Source organism: Pipistrellus kuhlii, unplaced genomic scaffold (genome assembly GCF_014108245.1).
Source record: "Pipistrellus kuhlii isolate mPipKuh1 unplaced genomic scaffold, mPipKuh1.p scaffold_m20_p_8, whole genome shotgun sequence".
NCBI classification, from domain to species: Eukaryota; Metazoa; Chordata; class Mammalia; order Chiroptera; family Vespertilionidae; genus Pipistrellus; species Pipistrellus kuhlii.
In genome coordinates this window covers 26,368,161-26,382,229 of record NW_023425584.1, presented here as the reverse complement: position 1 = coordinate 26,382,229, position 14,069 = coordinate 26,368,161, and the positions used below count along the sequence as shown (strand labels likewise).

The following is a 14,069-nucleotide window of genomic DNA, read 5'->3' as shown; positions in this document are numbered from 1 at the left end:
TGGAGCCCGATCCCTGCAGGCCACCCTGAGGGACTCTGCCTGTGCACGAATTTATGCGCTGGGCCTCTAGTGTTATATAAGTATCTAAAATACAGCAGCATGTCGAAACGGGTTTGGCTCAGTGGGTAGAGCATCAACCTGCAGACTGAAAGGTCCCAGGTTTGATTCCGATCAAGGGCATATACCTTGGTTGCGGGCACATCCCCAGTGTGAGGTGTGCAGGAGGCAGCTAATTGATGTTTCTCATCAATGTTTCTAACTCTCCCTCTCCCTCTATAAAAAAATCAATAAAATATATATATATATATATTTTTTTTTTTTAATTAAAATACAACAAAGTAAATCACATAGCCTCTATTGTAACTCATATTGATCTCCTCAGGGTATAATGTTAGGGCAATTGTAGGATATCCCTACAATTAAGAAACGGGCTGACCAGTATAGTGGTAACCTTACCCTACTATAATCTTCATTGGTTTCTTCCCTTCACAAATCATTGCTAATCAAATTGGACTGGTTTGCTATTTTAATTCATCTGGACCTTCCCCATCTTCTCCTCACAAGCTTATTTATAAATACTAGAGGGCCGGTGCACAAAATTCAAGCACTGGTGAGTTCCCTAGGCCTGGCTGGCGATCAGGGCCAATCAGGTTTCCCACCTCCCTGCCTTTTCCTGCCTTTGCCACCTGCGTCTGCCAGCACCCACCTCCAGTTCCCCAGCCCGGGCCTGGCCCCAATCAGGTGATGAGGGCCTGCCAGCCAGGGGGAAGGGTTGGGGGAGGGACCAGGGAGGTTGGCCACTGGCCCCAAAGAAGAAGCCAGCCCTCAGCCCCACTGCGAAAGGGGCCACGTCTGCCACCCCCACCCTTGGTTCCCCAGCCCAGCTCAGACGCCTGGCCACGATCAGGCAATTGGGACCTGCCAGCTGGGGGTAAGAACCAGGAGGTTGGCCAGCAGGCCCCCTCGGCAATCAGAGCCTGCAGGCTGGGGGCAACTCTTGCATTGAACATCTGCCCCCTGGTGGTCAGTGCAGGTCATAGTGACTGGTTATTCTGTCACAACGGTTGCTTAGGCTTTTATATATAGAAATGTTTTGTGGCTAATCTTAATTTGGGATAGGTTGTCGGCCAACTAGCAAATTCCTGGTTTCACATACAATTCTGCCCCATGGCCCTACTCAGTTGTTAATAATGTCCTCTGTGCTTTCCTTGAGCTTGTTGAGCTCAAGATTAAGAGGGCCATCTAATCAGTTCTGGCACACATTCTCTCTGGGGATCTTTGGGTGTGAGCAATTGTGCCCCACTTGTTTTTAGTAGCTAATGTAACAAATTAATAAACAGGTTTTTTAAGAAACTAAAGCAGATGATCCTGCTTAGTTCTTGTTCATTTTGGAGCCATGATGTAACCAGTCCTCTCTGTTTTCTATGAGCTCAGTACCACAGGTGGCACTGAAAGCTGCCAAATCATGAGGCTTACAGATCCTTTCTCTCTCAGCTCAGACATGTTTCCACATACTGCCAAATTACTGTAATGCAATAAACTTGGAGATTATAAATTTAGGCACTGTGACCTAATGATTAAGAGCAAAGACTAGCCAGATTTCTTGTGAGTCCAGTAAATTGTGGGCAAGTCACTTAACCTTTCTGTGACTTGGTTTCCACTGTTTTAAAATGGTGGTAGTAGCAATATTTGTCTTAGGATTGTGTGGTTAGTTAATATACATCAAGCACTTAAGACAATTTCTGGCACATAGAAAGTTCTATTGAAGGGATTATTATTCATTTTGTTAGACCTTTTCTTAGGGAACATGCACATTAAAACTACTCTGATGTTTAGAGAGCCAGGCACCTGCATTATGGGTAGAAATGAAAGTTTCAAAGCATTGCTACTTCCTTTTGAAGTCCTTGGGACAAATGTTCACCCCAAGGCCTATATGGTACAGTTTTAGGGTAACTAAAGTCATCCTGTTTTTATTTTTTGGCCATTACTGAAACAAGGCATATGAGAGAATTTTTCTGGTTCTTCTGCTATGTCAGTATTTCTCAAACTTTTCCATGTCATAAAGTGTTATTTATTCAGGTTATGGGAATGCAGAGATGAGGCTGGCTGCCGGTGGCTGGAGTTTATTTCAGTTGATTGAGCTTTTGCTCAGATACCCAGAAGGCTGATGGGATCGGTATTTCAGCATACTGTGACCTCTCAGTGTCCCACACCAGTTGGGAAGTTCCACTCTCATTTATAACATGGCTAAGGAATTCTATTCAAAATCCACATATTGACTTTTTAACCCAGTTTACCTTTCCCTTGAAGATGCTCACATAGTCACAAAAAGGGAAACCAAATAGTTTGGTTTTCCTTTGGCTAAAGCATATAAGAATGATTTTTCAATCCTCTTACAAAAGCCATAGACTAACACATCCTGCCTTTTCTGGGAGTAATTTTTCAGACTTTGGTGCAAACAGTCCCAGTTTCTCTATTTCCTGAAATATCTTCTGGAACTGGAAGCTGATTTCTCGACCTTGAAGAAAATCCTTTGAAGACTGGGCAGATAGGAATGTATTTCAGAAAGGAAATCCTTTTTATCATGTTCATCCCAATGGGGAAATCGTAGCTTTTGAGACTGGCAGACATCTCACTGTTGGCATGGGCCCCAGCCTTCCACTGTATCAGGCCTCTTTCCTCTGGGCTTCCTGGAAAAGGACAGTGGGGCCACACATCAAAGCCAGTCGCCATCAGCTCCTGCCCTTCCCATCTAGTTCTGAAGCAGACTTCTGGAATTGTCTTGACTCTTAAATACTGTCTGGTTCTAAAAACAGTTGAATTTGTTTTTTTCAGCTGCTAACTTGGCCAGAGCTCTAGGGAACCCTAAAGAATATGGTTACAATTAGTGTTCATTGTGTACCTATAATATGCCAGGTTCTGTGCTAAGTGCCTTAATTTCATTATCTTATTTCTTCAAATATATCTGAAGGAGGTTAATGGCACGAATGCACAAAATTTTATGATGAAGAAACGGGCAGAAAGGTTCAGTAATTGTCATCCTACATCTTGAACCTGGGGGTAGTGCAGTGGTCGGCAAACTCAGTCAACAGAGCCAAATATCAACAGTACAACAATTGAAATTTCTTTTGAGAGCCAAATCTTTTAAACTAAACTTCATGTGGCTCGAGAGTCACAGTTTACCGACCATGGAGCTGGTGTATGCTGGGCTATTGGATACCATAAAGTGCCCAGACTCTGCTATGTATATTGAAACATTATAATCAGTGTTAATATGATTTTATATTTGGAAAATAATCTTTTGTTTTTATAATACAACCTCAGAAAGTCAATGTATGTAAATTTTTCAGTAGTGGGGGCAGGAATTTTTTTATAAGTCAGGGAATTTGCCCAACAAAGTGGCAAGGGGTGCATGAGATCTCTGAGGTTTTCACAAGAGGGCTGGTTGGTGAAGACTGGCACTGTATAAATCTATGGTGAGAGATTTCTATTTGCTGGCAACCCAGCTTGAGACCCCCACGAGTAATGCAAATGAAAAGTGTCTTAGGCTCAGAGGAGAGGCCACTAGGGTTAGGCTGGGGTCCTCAAGGAAGAGTCCTTGGAGGAGGTGCTATTTGACTTGGGCCTGCTGCACAAAGAGCACAGATAGGCAGAGTGGAAGGGGAAGAGATGGTGTGGCACAGGACTGACTGCACCTCCTCCCCATCACTGCTAGGACACACAACAGGTAGCCCAGAGTTCCCTCGCCTTTCCTATCCCTCCCTGGCTGTACTCTCTTCTTTCCCAAGTCTCTTCCATTCTAGACACCAGGAAAACCTCACAGACCACCAGTGATCCACGGACCACCTGTTAGGGACCGCTGCTCCAGATGACTCCAGCCCAGGCTTATTGATCTTACTGCTTTAAATTGCTTTAAACTCAGTTTTACTTCCTGTCTTGTGGTAGGAGCTCCTCAAAACAAATGCTTTTTTTTCTTTTGGCACATCTCCTTTAGTGTCTAATCCAGAGCCAAACTGGTCAGTTTCTCTACCATTTGGACTAAATTGGCTTCCTCTCTTAAGGTTGGGTTGCGGCTAGACAAAGAGAAAGAGCAAATGCAAAGTGGTATATCAGCAAAGTGTTCTCATCCCACAAAAGAAAACTGACTCCGTGGTAAGGACTTGAGTTCTGAGCTAGCCAGACCTGGATTGGAATCCAGGTTGTACTACCGTAGGCAAGTGATTTCACTAACCTGAGCTTCAGATTCTTCCTCAGTGTATATTGAAAAACTGTTGAAGATTGTGTGGTATAATATATAATCTTGCAAGGATGGTTGCTGATGGGCAATTGGATTGAGGAATGGGATATGAGGAACTTCACGAGGCAGTGTAAGACTGTTAACATCTGAATAGCTTAATCCAGCCACCCAAATCAGAGGAGCCCTCAGTTTATAGCTGCCCACCTGATGCCTCCACCTCCCCAGATTCCCTAGGCTTTGAGGCTGCAAGTTTCCTGTTTCAGGTTCCCAGGATGGGCTGCTCCAGTCCCCAGCCCAGCTTCTTCTACATGAGGAAAGGTGGGTACCATGTTCGCTTACCACCCATCCATCCAATGGGCAGCTGTTATCAAGAGCTCCCTCATCATCTGATACCGTCTAAAAGTGCCAGGGAGCCCTGGCCCTGACCCACACTCCTGCTCACCAGCTGTGCATAGCCAGCCTCTGGCTTGTATCTTCAGAGAGAGGGAAGCTAGTGGGTCTGCCGCCATGTTTAAATTGGCAAATGGTGGGGGGTAGAGGGCCATCCTGCTGTGGCCATCCCTCCTCTCCCTGGACTGAGGCAGTCTTAACCCTTTCTCCGGGGAGCTTTCCCTGACCTCCCGGTTCCCCTGAGACCTTCCAGCAGAGGTCCTGGGGGGCAGTGACTGACACAGTTCACAGGCTGTATCATACGGACTTTGTTAAAATCCCAGATTTGTAAAGTTAAAATCTGCTAACGTGGTCTTCAGTGAGTATGCGATAGTTTGCCTCACAGGATAGTTTTTGAGGATGAGATGCCTAGAAGATGTTTGGTAAATGGTAACAATGTCAGTTACTAGTTAGGACACCTGGTGACATTTATATTTTATATATTTACTGGGCACATAAATGTGGTCCAGGAGGATTCTCGGGAACACTCACAAAGTATCCTCCACAATCCCGCCAAAAAGCCCTAATTACAGCAAAGAAAGTTAGGGCTCTTCCTACTAGCCACTATTGCAGGCTGCTTACACTGGAGTGGGTTTTGCAAAAAAAAAAACCAACCAAAAAAAAAACACACTAAAGCTGCACTTGTATCTGTCCTAATAAAGCAAAGCACCCCTCACTCCAGTGGCTAACTAGAGAGAAGACAAGGGCCCTGGAGTGACTCCTAGCCCCACCCTCTTCAGAACCTATGAGAGGCATGCCTGTGCCCGGCTGGCCAGAGGTTTCTCCCTCCAGCCAGTGGGCACTCCACCAGCCCATCCATTCCCTGCTTCTCCCTGCCTACATCGCTGGGACCCAGCCACGGCTCGGGTCCGAGCCTTCTGTGGAAATGCAGCTTACAGCCCAGCCTCATTCTGTTTGCCTCCCAGAGCTGATGCATACCTGGCACTGTGTTGTCCAGTAGGAAAGCAAGGCACCCGCCCACGAACATCTCTGTGGTCAGAAGCACAGTCAGGATCTGGTCCACCTCAGGAATGCCTGTGGGATATGCCAAGGGCCAGGAGGTGTCATGACCCACCTGGAGAACAGACCTCAGGGACTTCCCTCTACGTGTGCAGCCTGCCAATTCCCTGGAGCAGGTATGGAGCCGGATGGTGGTGGACACTACAGACCCCGGCTTTCAAGCCCGCCTGGGCCTCTGCCTCTCCCACCCCTGGACTCACAGCCCAGTTTTGCAAGTTACCGGTAGCTCCTACTTGTCACAAGACAAGTCATTTAAGCCTCGCCTTCCTCATCTGATGTGGAAGCGATAGCATCTATCTCACGGGGCTGCTGTGAAAATTAAATGAGCACGTGTCGAGCGCCATCCCAGCCCACAGAAAGGTCTCAGTAAAGGACACCTGCTAATTAGCTTCCTGGCTGCTGATTAGCACCCAGAATTGCGCAGTTGCTGCTCAGGCTGCGCGGAGGAGCCTTGGAAAGTCAGACCCACCCCACCTGCCCTCCCCTCCATGACATCCAGACGGGTGGGGGCACCTGTGTTGATGGCGCCGGGGTTGGAATCCAGGTAATTTGGCAGGGTAAGCCCGAAGAACATGGAAAACCCGAGCACGAAGAGGTTGCGGGAGGAGTTCATGTCCACGAACTGCAGGTTGGACAGCCCCACAGCGGTGATCATGCCTGAGGGAGGGCGCAGGAGAGCCGCCTGAGAGGCCTGGCGCGGCCTGGGCGGGCCCCACCACTGAGCCACCCGCTCTGTCCCGGGATCCGCGCGCAGCACTCACCGAAGAGGGTGCAGAACATGCCCCCCAGGATGGGGTCCGGGAGCGAGGCGAAGAGGGCTGTGAACTTGCCAATAGTGCCCAGGACCAGCATGATGCCCGCGCCATACTGCACCACGCGCCTGCTGCCCACCTGCCGGGGGCCGGGGACCAGGGGGTGGGGCTGTATCCCAGAGGGCGGGTGGGCAGGGGCGAGTTCTGGGGTGGGGTGGGGTGGGGTGGGGTGGGAGAGGGTGGGCGGAGCCTGTGATTAGAGGGGGCTCAGGTGGGCGGGGGCCTGATGCAGCGCGATGGAGGGCGGAAGGGATGCGGAGGGGGCCTCTTAAAGACGGGGTGGGGGCAGGCCAGAGTGTGGGCCGGCGTGGGGGCGGGGTCCGGGCGCTGCTGGTTGGGGAGGCACCTTGGTGATCCCCAGGACACCGATGTTGGGGCTGGAGGAGGTGGACCCGTTGCCGGTGCCCAGCAGCCCTGCGATGATGCAGCAGATGCCCTCGGTGAAGATGCCCCTGGAAGAAAAGGGAGCCGGGAGGGCTTGGTCCGGGCTCGGCCCGTGTCCCTGACTCGGACCCCGCAGCTGTCTGCATGCTGCTCTCCTCTCCGGGGCGGAGGGAGGTCTGGGAGCCAGGAGCCCAGGTCTGAGCACGAAGGCCGTGCCTGGGCATGGACTCCCTTTGGGTTTCAATTTCCTCATCTGTAAGACGGGGATAAGAAGGAGAGCTGGCCGAAACCGGTTTGTCTCAGTGGATAGAGAGCATCGGCCTGTGGACTGAAAGGTCCCAGGTTCAATGCCAGACAAGGGCATGTACCTTGGTTGCAGGCACATCCCTAGTAGGAGGTGTGCAGGAGGCAGCTGATCAACATCTCTCTCTCTCATCAATGTTTCTAATTCTCTATTCCTCTCCCTTCCTCTCTGTAAAAAAATCAATAAAATATATTTTTTTTAAAAAAAGGAGAGCTGTCTCACAACCATTGGTGGATTGCATAAAAGAACACACGTTGAGGGCTCAGCGCATGGAAGGCTGTCCATGACTAGTTTCCCTCGGACTCCATTATCTCCTCCACTGCTCTAACACTCAGGGTGAGAGATGAGAACATCCACCCCCATATCGTGAGTCAGGAGAACGAGGTCTGGAGAGTACTAGTGACTTGCTCAAATCTACATCTTTAGGACTCAGCTCTGTCCCCAGGTTTGCTTCCTGAGTGGCCTCAGAGGGAATCATATTGGGGAGGGCAGGTGGGCATACCTGTTGATGGCATGTACTGGAGGGGGTGGTGCACCAGCCAGGCGGGCACACGCATAGTAATCTCCGATGGACTCAATGATGCCCGCCAGTGTGGCACTGAACATCCCGAGGACAGCAGCCGCAGTCACTGTGGGCAGGCCCCACTGACCTGGGTTGAGGGGAGACCAGAGGATGGATACAGTGCCCCCGTGTCGGTTAGGAGGTAGGCTAGGCAGGTGTGTTTTTTTTTTTGGGGGGGGGGGGGGGTGGAGGTGTGTGGCTAAAGGGATCTCAAGCTGGGGTGGGAGTTGTACAGTTGCGAGAGCTCATTTGGGACCACTCAGAGTCACAAAGCTCTGGGGTGAGGCTTTGTCTTGAGTTAAACAGCACTCTGCCTGGCACCCGATCCATGTGCAGCTAGTGCTACTTCTATCACCAGCTGTCCTGGGGTCAGAGTTGGAGGCCAAGGGGCCCCAGTGGGGTTGCTCACAGGGGTAGGGGATTCGGATCCAGGGTGCAATATCCATGATGTCCCCTCGGGCGTCCGTTCGTGCCTGGAAGCCATAGGCCGTAGGGTCTGTGGGCAGCACATCCGTCAGGGTGAGGACGTAGCAGAGCAGCCACACGGTCATGATGGCCAGCACAATCTGAAGTGGGGGGTGAGGACGGGCACACTGAGGACCCCGTAGGTCTTGTTCCAAGCTACCTTCACCGCAGCCCAACCCCAGCCCCAGCTCCTGCTCCAGGCTCTGGCTGGGATCTCATCTCTGCTCTGGCTCTAGTTCCTGCTCTTCCGGCCCTTGTCCCCCACCTTGGCCCTAGACACACGTTCAGCCCCTGCCCTAGCCCCAGACCCAGCTGCCTGTCAGCTTCTCACAGGAAACATCTTGAAGATCTGGACGCGGAGGAGGGTGAGGCCCTTGCCCCAGCGGTAGACGGGCAGCAGGAAGGTGAGGTTGCGCAGGTACTGGGAGAAGAGGACGATCAGGAGGATGGAGCTGAGGGCAGAGGCACAGAGAAGAGGTGGCTGGTAGGCCAGCCTGGGGGCAAAAGGCAGGGCTGAGGGGGAAGGAAATGCAGGGGTCAGGGGGCTGGGGCTGGGCAAGGATCGATCCTGGTGTCCGCTCACCAAGCTGAGATTCCCCAGTGGGAGCCAGCTCGGTCACCAGCCGCTTGGAAGACAGAGAGGCCAATGAGGGAGACGGTGGGGGTGACCGTGAGAGGCCCGATGTAGCTGAGCAGGGCCCCAGGCAGTCCCAGCAGCCCGATCACCACTTCCACTACGCTGGACACCATGATTGCACCCTGGACCTGGAAGAGTGAAGGTCAGTTCTAAGTCGCTATGTAGAAGCCATGACCTCTACATTAAAGAAAGAAGAAGAAAAAGAAGCTCTGGACTAACCTGCCTTGCATCTCCCAATTCACCTGAGCCCTTGCCCCTATTAGCCCCTCCTCAGTCCTGTGTCTGCCCTTCTGGTCCATGTGGGAACCCACCTCTCTTATCCGGGGGTGCCAGATGTGAGACGTGTTCAGGGGCAGAGTCCAGTTGCCATAGATCTCCTCTGGGGGCAGAGACAGGGGTACCCACACACACATGTGAACAGGGAACGGAGACACAGGGAGAGAAGATGCTGCTGCCAGAAATGCATCCTGGTGTCTGGACCTGGGACAGTCACCCAGACCTCCAGGCTTCTGGTCCCCCCTCCAGCACACCCCCGAGGGTGCCCACCTTCTGGGGGACATTTCCATCTCTCCAGGGCCAGGATGGCTTTAGCTGGGATCAGAAATGCAAAGGCGCTAGCCTGGAACAGCGGCAGCCTGGAAGGGGAAGCACAGAGCAAGGGTGGGGTGCAGTGCGGGTGGGCGGGGGAGACAGGGACACACAGACAGGGGAGATGGGGAAAGAGGGCACAGACGGGGGGAGGCAGAAAGGATCACACAAAGGGACAGAGACATAGGGATAGGGCAGGGACCGAGCAGAGGGAGTCCTTGAGGCCCTAGGCAGGACTCTATAACATTTTGGGGGCCCAAGGAGAAAAATAAATGGAGTCCCTGGCCCACACCTGCCCCTTTCCTTCTCGGCATGTTTTCTGTACTGTGAGGGCCTCATGCAGAGACGTGGACAGCTTATTTCTTGCATCCAAGCTGCACTGACAACCTCCCTCCCTCCTCTCGCCACACCACCACGCTCTGGCCACCTTGGGTTGTGCACACGGGGGCAGGGCCCCCAGGAAGGTAGACATTGACGAGGCCCGGAGGCAGGGGAATGGGTGGTCCCCGCGAAGGACGCAATCAGCCTGGTGAGCGGGCACCAGGCCCAATCCTTGCCCAGCTAAGGCACATTCCCTAATTTCCACAGACTCCTAGTCCTTGAGGGGTTATGGGGCAGAGAGCACCTTTTTTTTTTTTTTTTTGTCCCATGAGTCCTCTGAGAGAGACCATCTGCTCCAGCTGCTGCTGCTGCATTGTGTGTGTGTCTGTGTGTGTGCGTCTGTGTGTCTCTCTGTGTCTGTGTGTGTCTGTGTGTGTGTCTGTGTCTGTGTGTGTCTGTGTGTGTGTCTGTGTCTCTGTGTGTCTGTGTGTGTGTCTGTGTGTGTGTCTGTGTGTGTGTCTGTGTGTGTGTCTGTGTGTGTGTGTGTCTGTGTGTGTCTATGTCTGTGTGTGTCTGTGTGTGTGTGTCTGTGTGTGTCTCTGTGTGTGTCTCTGTGTGTGTGTCTGTGTGTGTCTGTGTGTGTGTCTGTGTGTCTGTGTGTGTGTGTCTGTGTGTGTCTCTGTGTGTGTGTGTCTCTGTGTGTGTGTCTGTGTGTGTCTGTGTGTGTGTCTGTGTGTGTGTGTGTGTGTCTCTGTGTGTGTGTCTGTGTGTGTCTGTGTGTGTGTCTGTGTGTGTGTTTCTGTGTGTGTGTCTGTGTGTGTGTCTGTGTCTCTGTGTGTGTGTGTCTGTGTGTGTGTGTGTCTCTGTGTGTGTGTGTGTGTGTGTGTGTGTGTGGCGGGGGGGGGGAGAGGGTGTGGGGCAGCTCACCGGATGCCCAGGGTGGTCTGGATGAGGGTAGTGATGCCCACGCAGGTGAAGATGGTGCCAATGAGCTGGCTGACCATGTGCTGGTCACGACCCACACAGAGCGCCTCGGCCAGGAGGAAGGGCACAGCGATGGTGCCACTGAAGCACGTCAGGTAATGCTAGAGGGGGGGGGGGCATGAGACCCACAGAACTCACGTGGAGTCAGGGCCCCTGGTAGTTCTCCTGCCGGCCTCAGTGGGCCCAAATGCTGCCCCAGGAGGCGGCATACCCACCCAGGCTGACACTGTCACAGGACGTTCCCAGAGGGCTACTGCTCCCCCGGCTGGGATTGCTTCTCTGTCCCCAGTGACATGGGCCCTCTCCCCTGTCACTGATTCTTGCTCCCAGGGGATTAATCCTCTCTTGGACCCCATAACCCTCTTCCCCACCCCTGCTTGGTACAGTCACTGCTGCTGACCTTAGGCTTCTCCTCCTGTGACCCAAGATGACCTTGGTGGCCAGGGAGGGACTGGGGAGTGAGCGGTGGGGACGCTGTCAGGGGAAGCCCACCTGGAAGCCCAGCAGGATGCACAGATACCAGGGCGGCACGTCTTCGATCTTGTACAGCATGTCGAACTTGGGCTCCGTGGGCGGGGACGCCGGCGGGTCCTTCGTGGAGGTCCCTGCTGAGCCCAGGTCCTCACGCTGGGGGCAGCAGAGGACAGTCACTCAGGGTGGAGAGGTGGACACTGGAGAGCTGAGTCTGCCCCAGAATCAATCAGGTACCTGAGTGGCCCGTCCGCTCCTCAGAATGGGCTCTGAGCCTGGGTTCCTCACCCCCCTCAGGGTGCATACACCAGCTGTCCCTCGGCCTGGCTCTACCCGGCTCCCGCCGCACACACAGTCCATTGTGCTGGCCCCTGGGGCCCTCGGGACTCAGGCATTCCATCCCTACGTCAGAAGGCCTGGGGGGTCACAGGAAAGGGGCCAGGGGGGCTGGAGACTGTGGACAGGCCCATTTGGGCCCAAGAGGTCCTTGGGGTGGCACTGTGGGGGGATAGGCTGTGTCCCTACTGGCACCCAAGCTGGAGTCAGTGAGTCCCGAGGCTGAAGTCTCCTTCACTCCCGCTGCCACCTCCACCCCAGCCCCCAGTAGCCAGGCTCAGCCTAGGACAGTCACTCTCGATCGAGTTTATAAGAACCTTTGTCTCTGCCCTCCCAGGGAGAAAGCCTGTGTGCGGCTCCTCCAGCCCCCACCCCGCCCCGCCCTGCCCAGCTCCCGCCCCTCCCCCAGCACCTGCGGCCGGCCCTCGGGTTCCTCCTGGGCCCTCATCTCTGGGACACAGGTGGGAGCAGGTCCTGCAGAGAAGAGGAGATGGCTATAGAACGGCCAAGGAGGACTTTACTCCACATATCAGACACGGTGGGAGGTAAATCTGTAACCAGATCTCCACTCCTATCGCGATTGCGAAACGGGCCCTGGGTGGAGGTAATGTATTAACTCTGGCCATAGCGGAGTGGTAAAGGCCGCCGGGCTGCGCCACATTCGCCTGCTGCCCACAGCCGAGCCCGGGCACGGGACCTCGTCTTGGTTTCCAAGAAAGGGCCAGCGCGGGCAGCGAGGCAGACAACGGTCTTGGACGTTTAGCGATCCCTGTGTGAGTGACAGGAGAAAGGGCAAAAAATGGGCCCTTACTGTGCCACCATCTGAATATTAATAAGTTAATCACTGCCATCGTCACAGCCGCTCTCACTGAGGAATGGCTGTGTGCCAGGGAGCTTCTCTGTGTCGCTGTGTTTAACCCCAGGTGCTGGGCAGTGGTAACTTCCTTTACACCTCATTGGTAGATTGATTGACAAGAAAACTATTCGTAACATTCATGCTGTAGATCACACATTAGATGTGCTAAGGCATCACCCTCCCTGCCTCCGCCACTCACCTCTCGGGGTCCGGGAGGCACACAGCACGTGAACCTCTGGAGGAGCTACCGAGGCTGGCCTGGCCTTGCTGTCCCCCGGGTCCAGGGATTCCCTTCCCCTCCCAGCCAGGACCCCATCCAAAACAAAACATGCAGAGCCCCTGTTCCAAAAGCATTATGAATTTTCAAGGCAATAGTAGCAGAACAGTAAACACTGTCTGGAGCCTTCCCAAGGGCCGGGCCCTGTGTGACTGCATGCCACTCAGCCCCCGAAAGCCAGCCCTGGCCCAGCCTGGCTTTGCCTCCTGGAAGGTCCAGCCCAGGCTGGCCATGGGGCCTGGAGCTGGTTGAGAGGGGCTTGGAGGGTCCAAGGGGCTGAGGTTCTGCTCCCCGCAGTGCTGCCCCAGGCCCAGCCCCCACCCCCAGGGCCCACCTACTTCTGGGTTGTTGTGCCCATGGCCAGACCCGGCCCCGGTGGCCCGCGGGCAGCACCGCTCTCCAGCTGGGAAGTAGCTTCATGCCACAGCTGGGAAGTAGCTTCGGCCTGTCCAGCCTCCAGCTGCTTCTCTGTCTGCCTGTTCTCTCCTCTTCCTCCTTGGCTTTCTGCTCCGATGTTCCCGAAGTTGTCTGACCAGTTTGAAGCTTCAGAGCTGCTCCTCAGCACTTTCCTTCCCACCCTCTCCTCCCCAGTGCTCCCCAGGGGGCCCTACCTCATCCAGTCCCCTAGGCACTCAGTTCAACCACACAGAGCCAAAGCCTTGGGTTGCACAGGATCTCAGATACAATCACACAAAGGTCTCACAACACCGGCTCAGGTGCAGACTCCACAGAAACCCAGGGTGACATCACGGGCTCCCAACTCCACACCCGACACAGCTCAGCAGTTCCTTGTGCCCTGGGTCCTTCCCTGGCGCCGCTGTGTTTCTTTTGGCGGGAGCACCACACAGGGGGTGCCTCAGGCAGATCAGGGGCAGGAGATAGGATAGATGGGGCTGGGCTGCAGTGTAGCTCAGGAAAGCTGGAGAGCTCAGGGCATGCTTGGGGTACCCCTATTCCTCCAGCAATGACCTTCCCTCCCACCCCCCAAATCCAAATTGCCTCTAAGTCTTACCACTTTTCAGCCTGGGACTTGTCCTGAGCCTCCTTTGTTGTCTAGGTCTTGGTGTCTACATCTGTCATCGGGGGATTAGAGTCTGTCCACCTCCCAGGGCTTTGAAGGCTCAGAGAGACACTCACAAAGGAAACGGCAAGTTGTCACGTCCACTGACCCAGGTAGGCCCCAGGTGGAGCCCTTTTCTCCATTTGCCAAGGGAAGAACCCCAGGACAGAAGACCTTCCGGGGAGAGCAGGACTTAGAGCCAAGATGCTGAAACCAGCCTGCTCCAGGAACCCGGTCCCACCCTGTCCCAGGCAGGCACCAGGCCCAACCATGCCAGCTGGGGTCAGAGACCGAGTCCAGAAAGTGAGCAGCTGCCGGGTGTAGAC

The 14,069-nt window shown here is 53.8% G+C and overlaps 1 protein-coding gene across 3 annotated transcripts; it reads right to left on the bottom strand.

Moving 5' to 3' along the window:
- Positions 1-2,275: 2,275 nt before the first annotated feature.
- On the bottom strand, positions 2,276-13,208 carry SLC23A1 (solute carrier family 23 member 1). Of its 3 annotated transcripts, XM_036424886.2 has the most exons (15): positions 13,022-13,206; positions 11,963-12,024; positions 11,236-11,370; positions 10,687-10,844; positions 9,397-9,485; positions 9,162-9,229; positions 8,797-8,978; positions 8,545-8,665; positions 8,158-8,314; positions 7,689-7,836; positions 6,845-6,950; positions 6,448-6,577; positions 6,200-6,343; positions 5,606-5,701; positions 2,276-2,690 (listed from the first exon to the last, which is right to left on the bottom strand). In XM_036424886.2, the coding sequence occupies exons 1-15, from the start codon at positions 13,101-13,103 to the stop codon at positions 2,443-2,445; spliced, it is 1,926 nt and encodes a 641-aa protein (XP_036280779.1). In that variant the 5' UTR covers positions 13,104-13,206; the 3' UTR covers positions 2,276-2,442. The 3 variants fall into 3 exon arrangements, with proteins under 3 accessions (XP_036280779.1, XP_045432265.1, XP_045432266.1); XM_045576309.1 differs by lacking the exons at positions 8,545-8,665; positions 8,797-8,978 and having other exon boundaries at positions 13,022-13,208; XM_045576310.1 differs by lacking the exons at positions 8,797-8,978; positions 9,162-9,229; positions 9,397-9,485 and having other exon boundaries at positions 13,022-13,208.
- Between the last annotated feature and the right edge of the window lie 861 nt (positions 13,209-14,069).

Coding starts and splice junctions, on each gene's coding strand:
- SLC23A1 (XM_036424886.2), bottom strand. CDS start 13,103: ATGAAGCTACTTCCCAGCTGGAGAGCGGTGCTGCCCGCGGGCCACCGG. Junction 10,845..11,235: donor GCATCCTGCTGGGCTTCCAG/GTGGGCTTCCCC, acceptor CCCCCCCTCTAG/CATTACCTGACGTGCTTCAG. Junction 2,691..5,605: donor ACTGGACAACACAGTGCCAG/GTATGCATCAGC, acceptor GTCCTTTTCCAG/GAAGCCCAGAGGAAAGAGGC.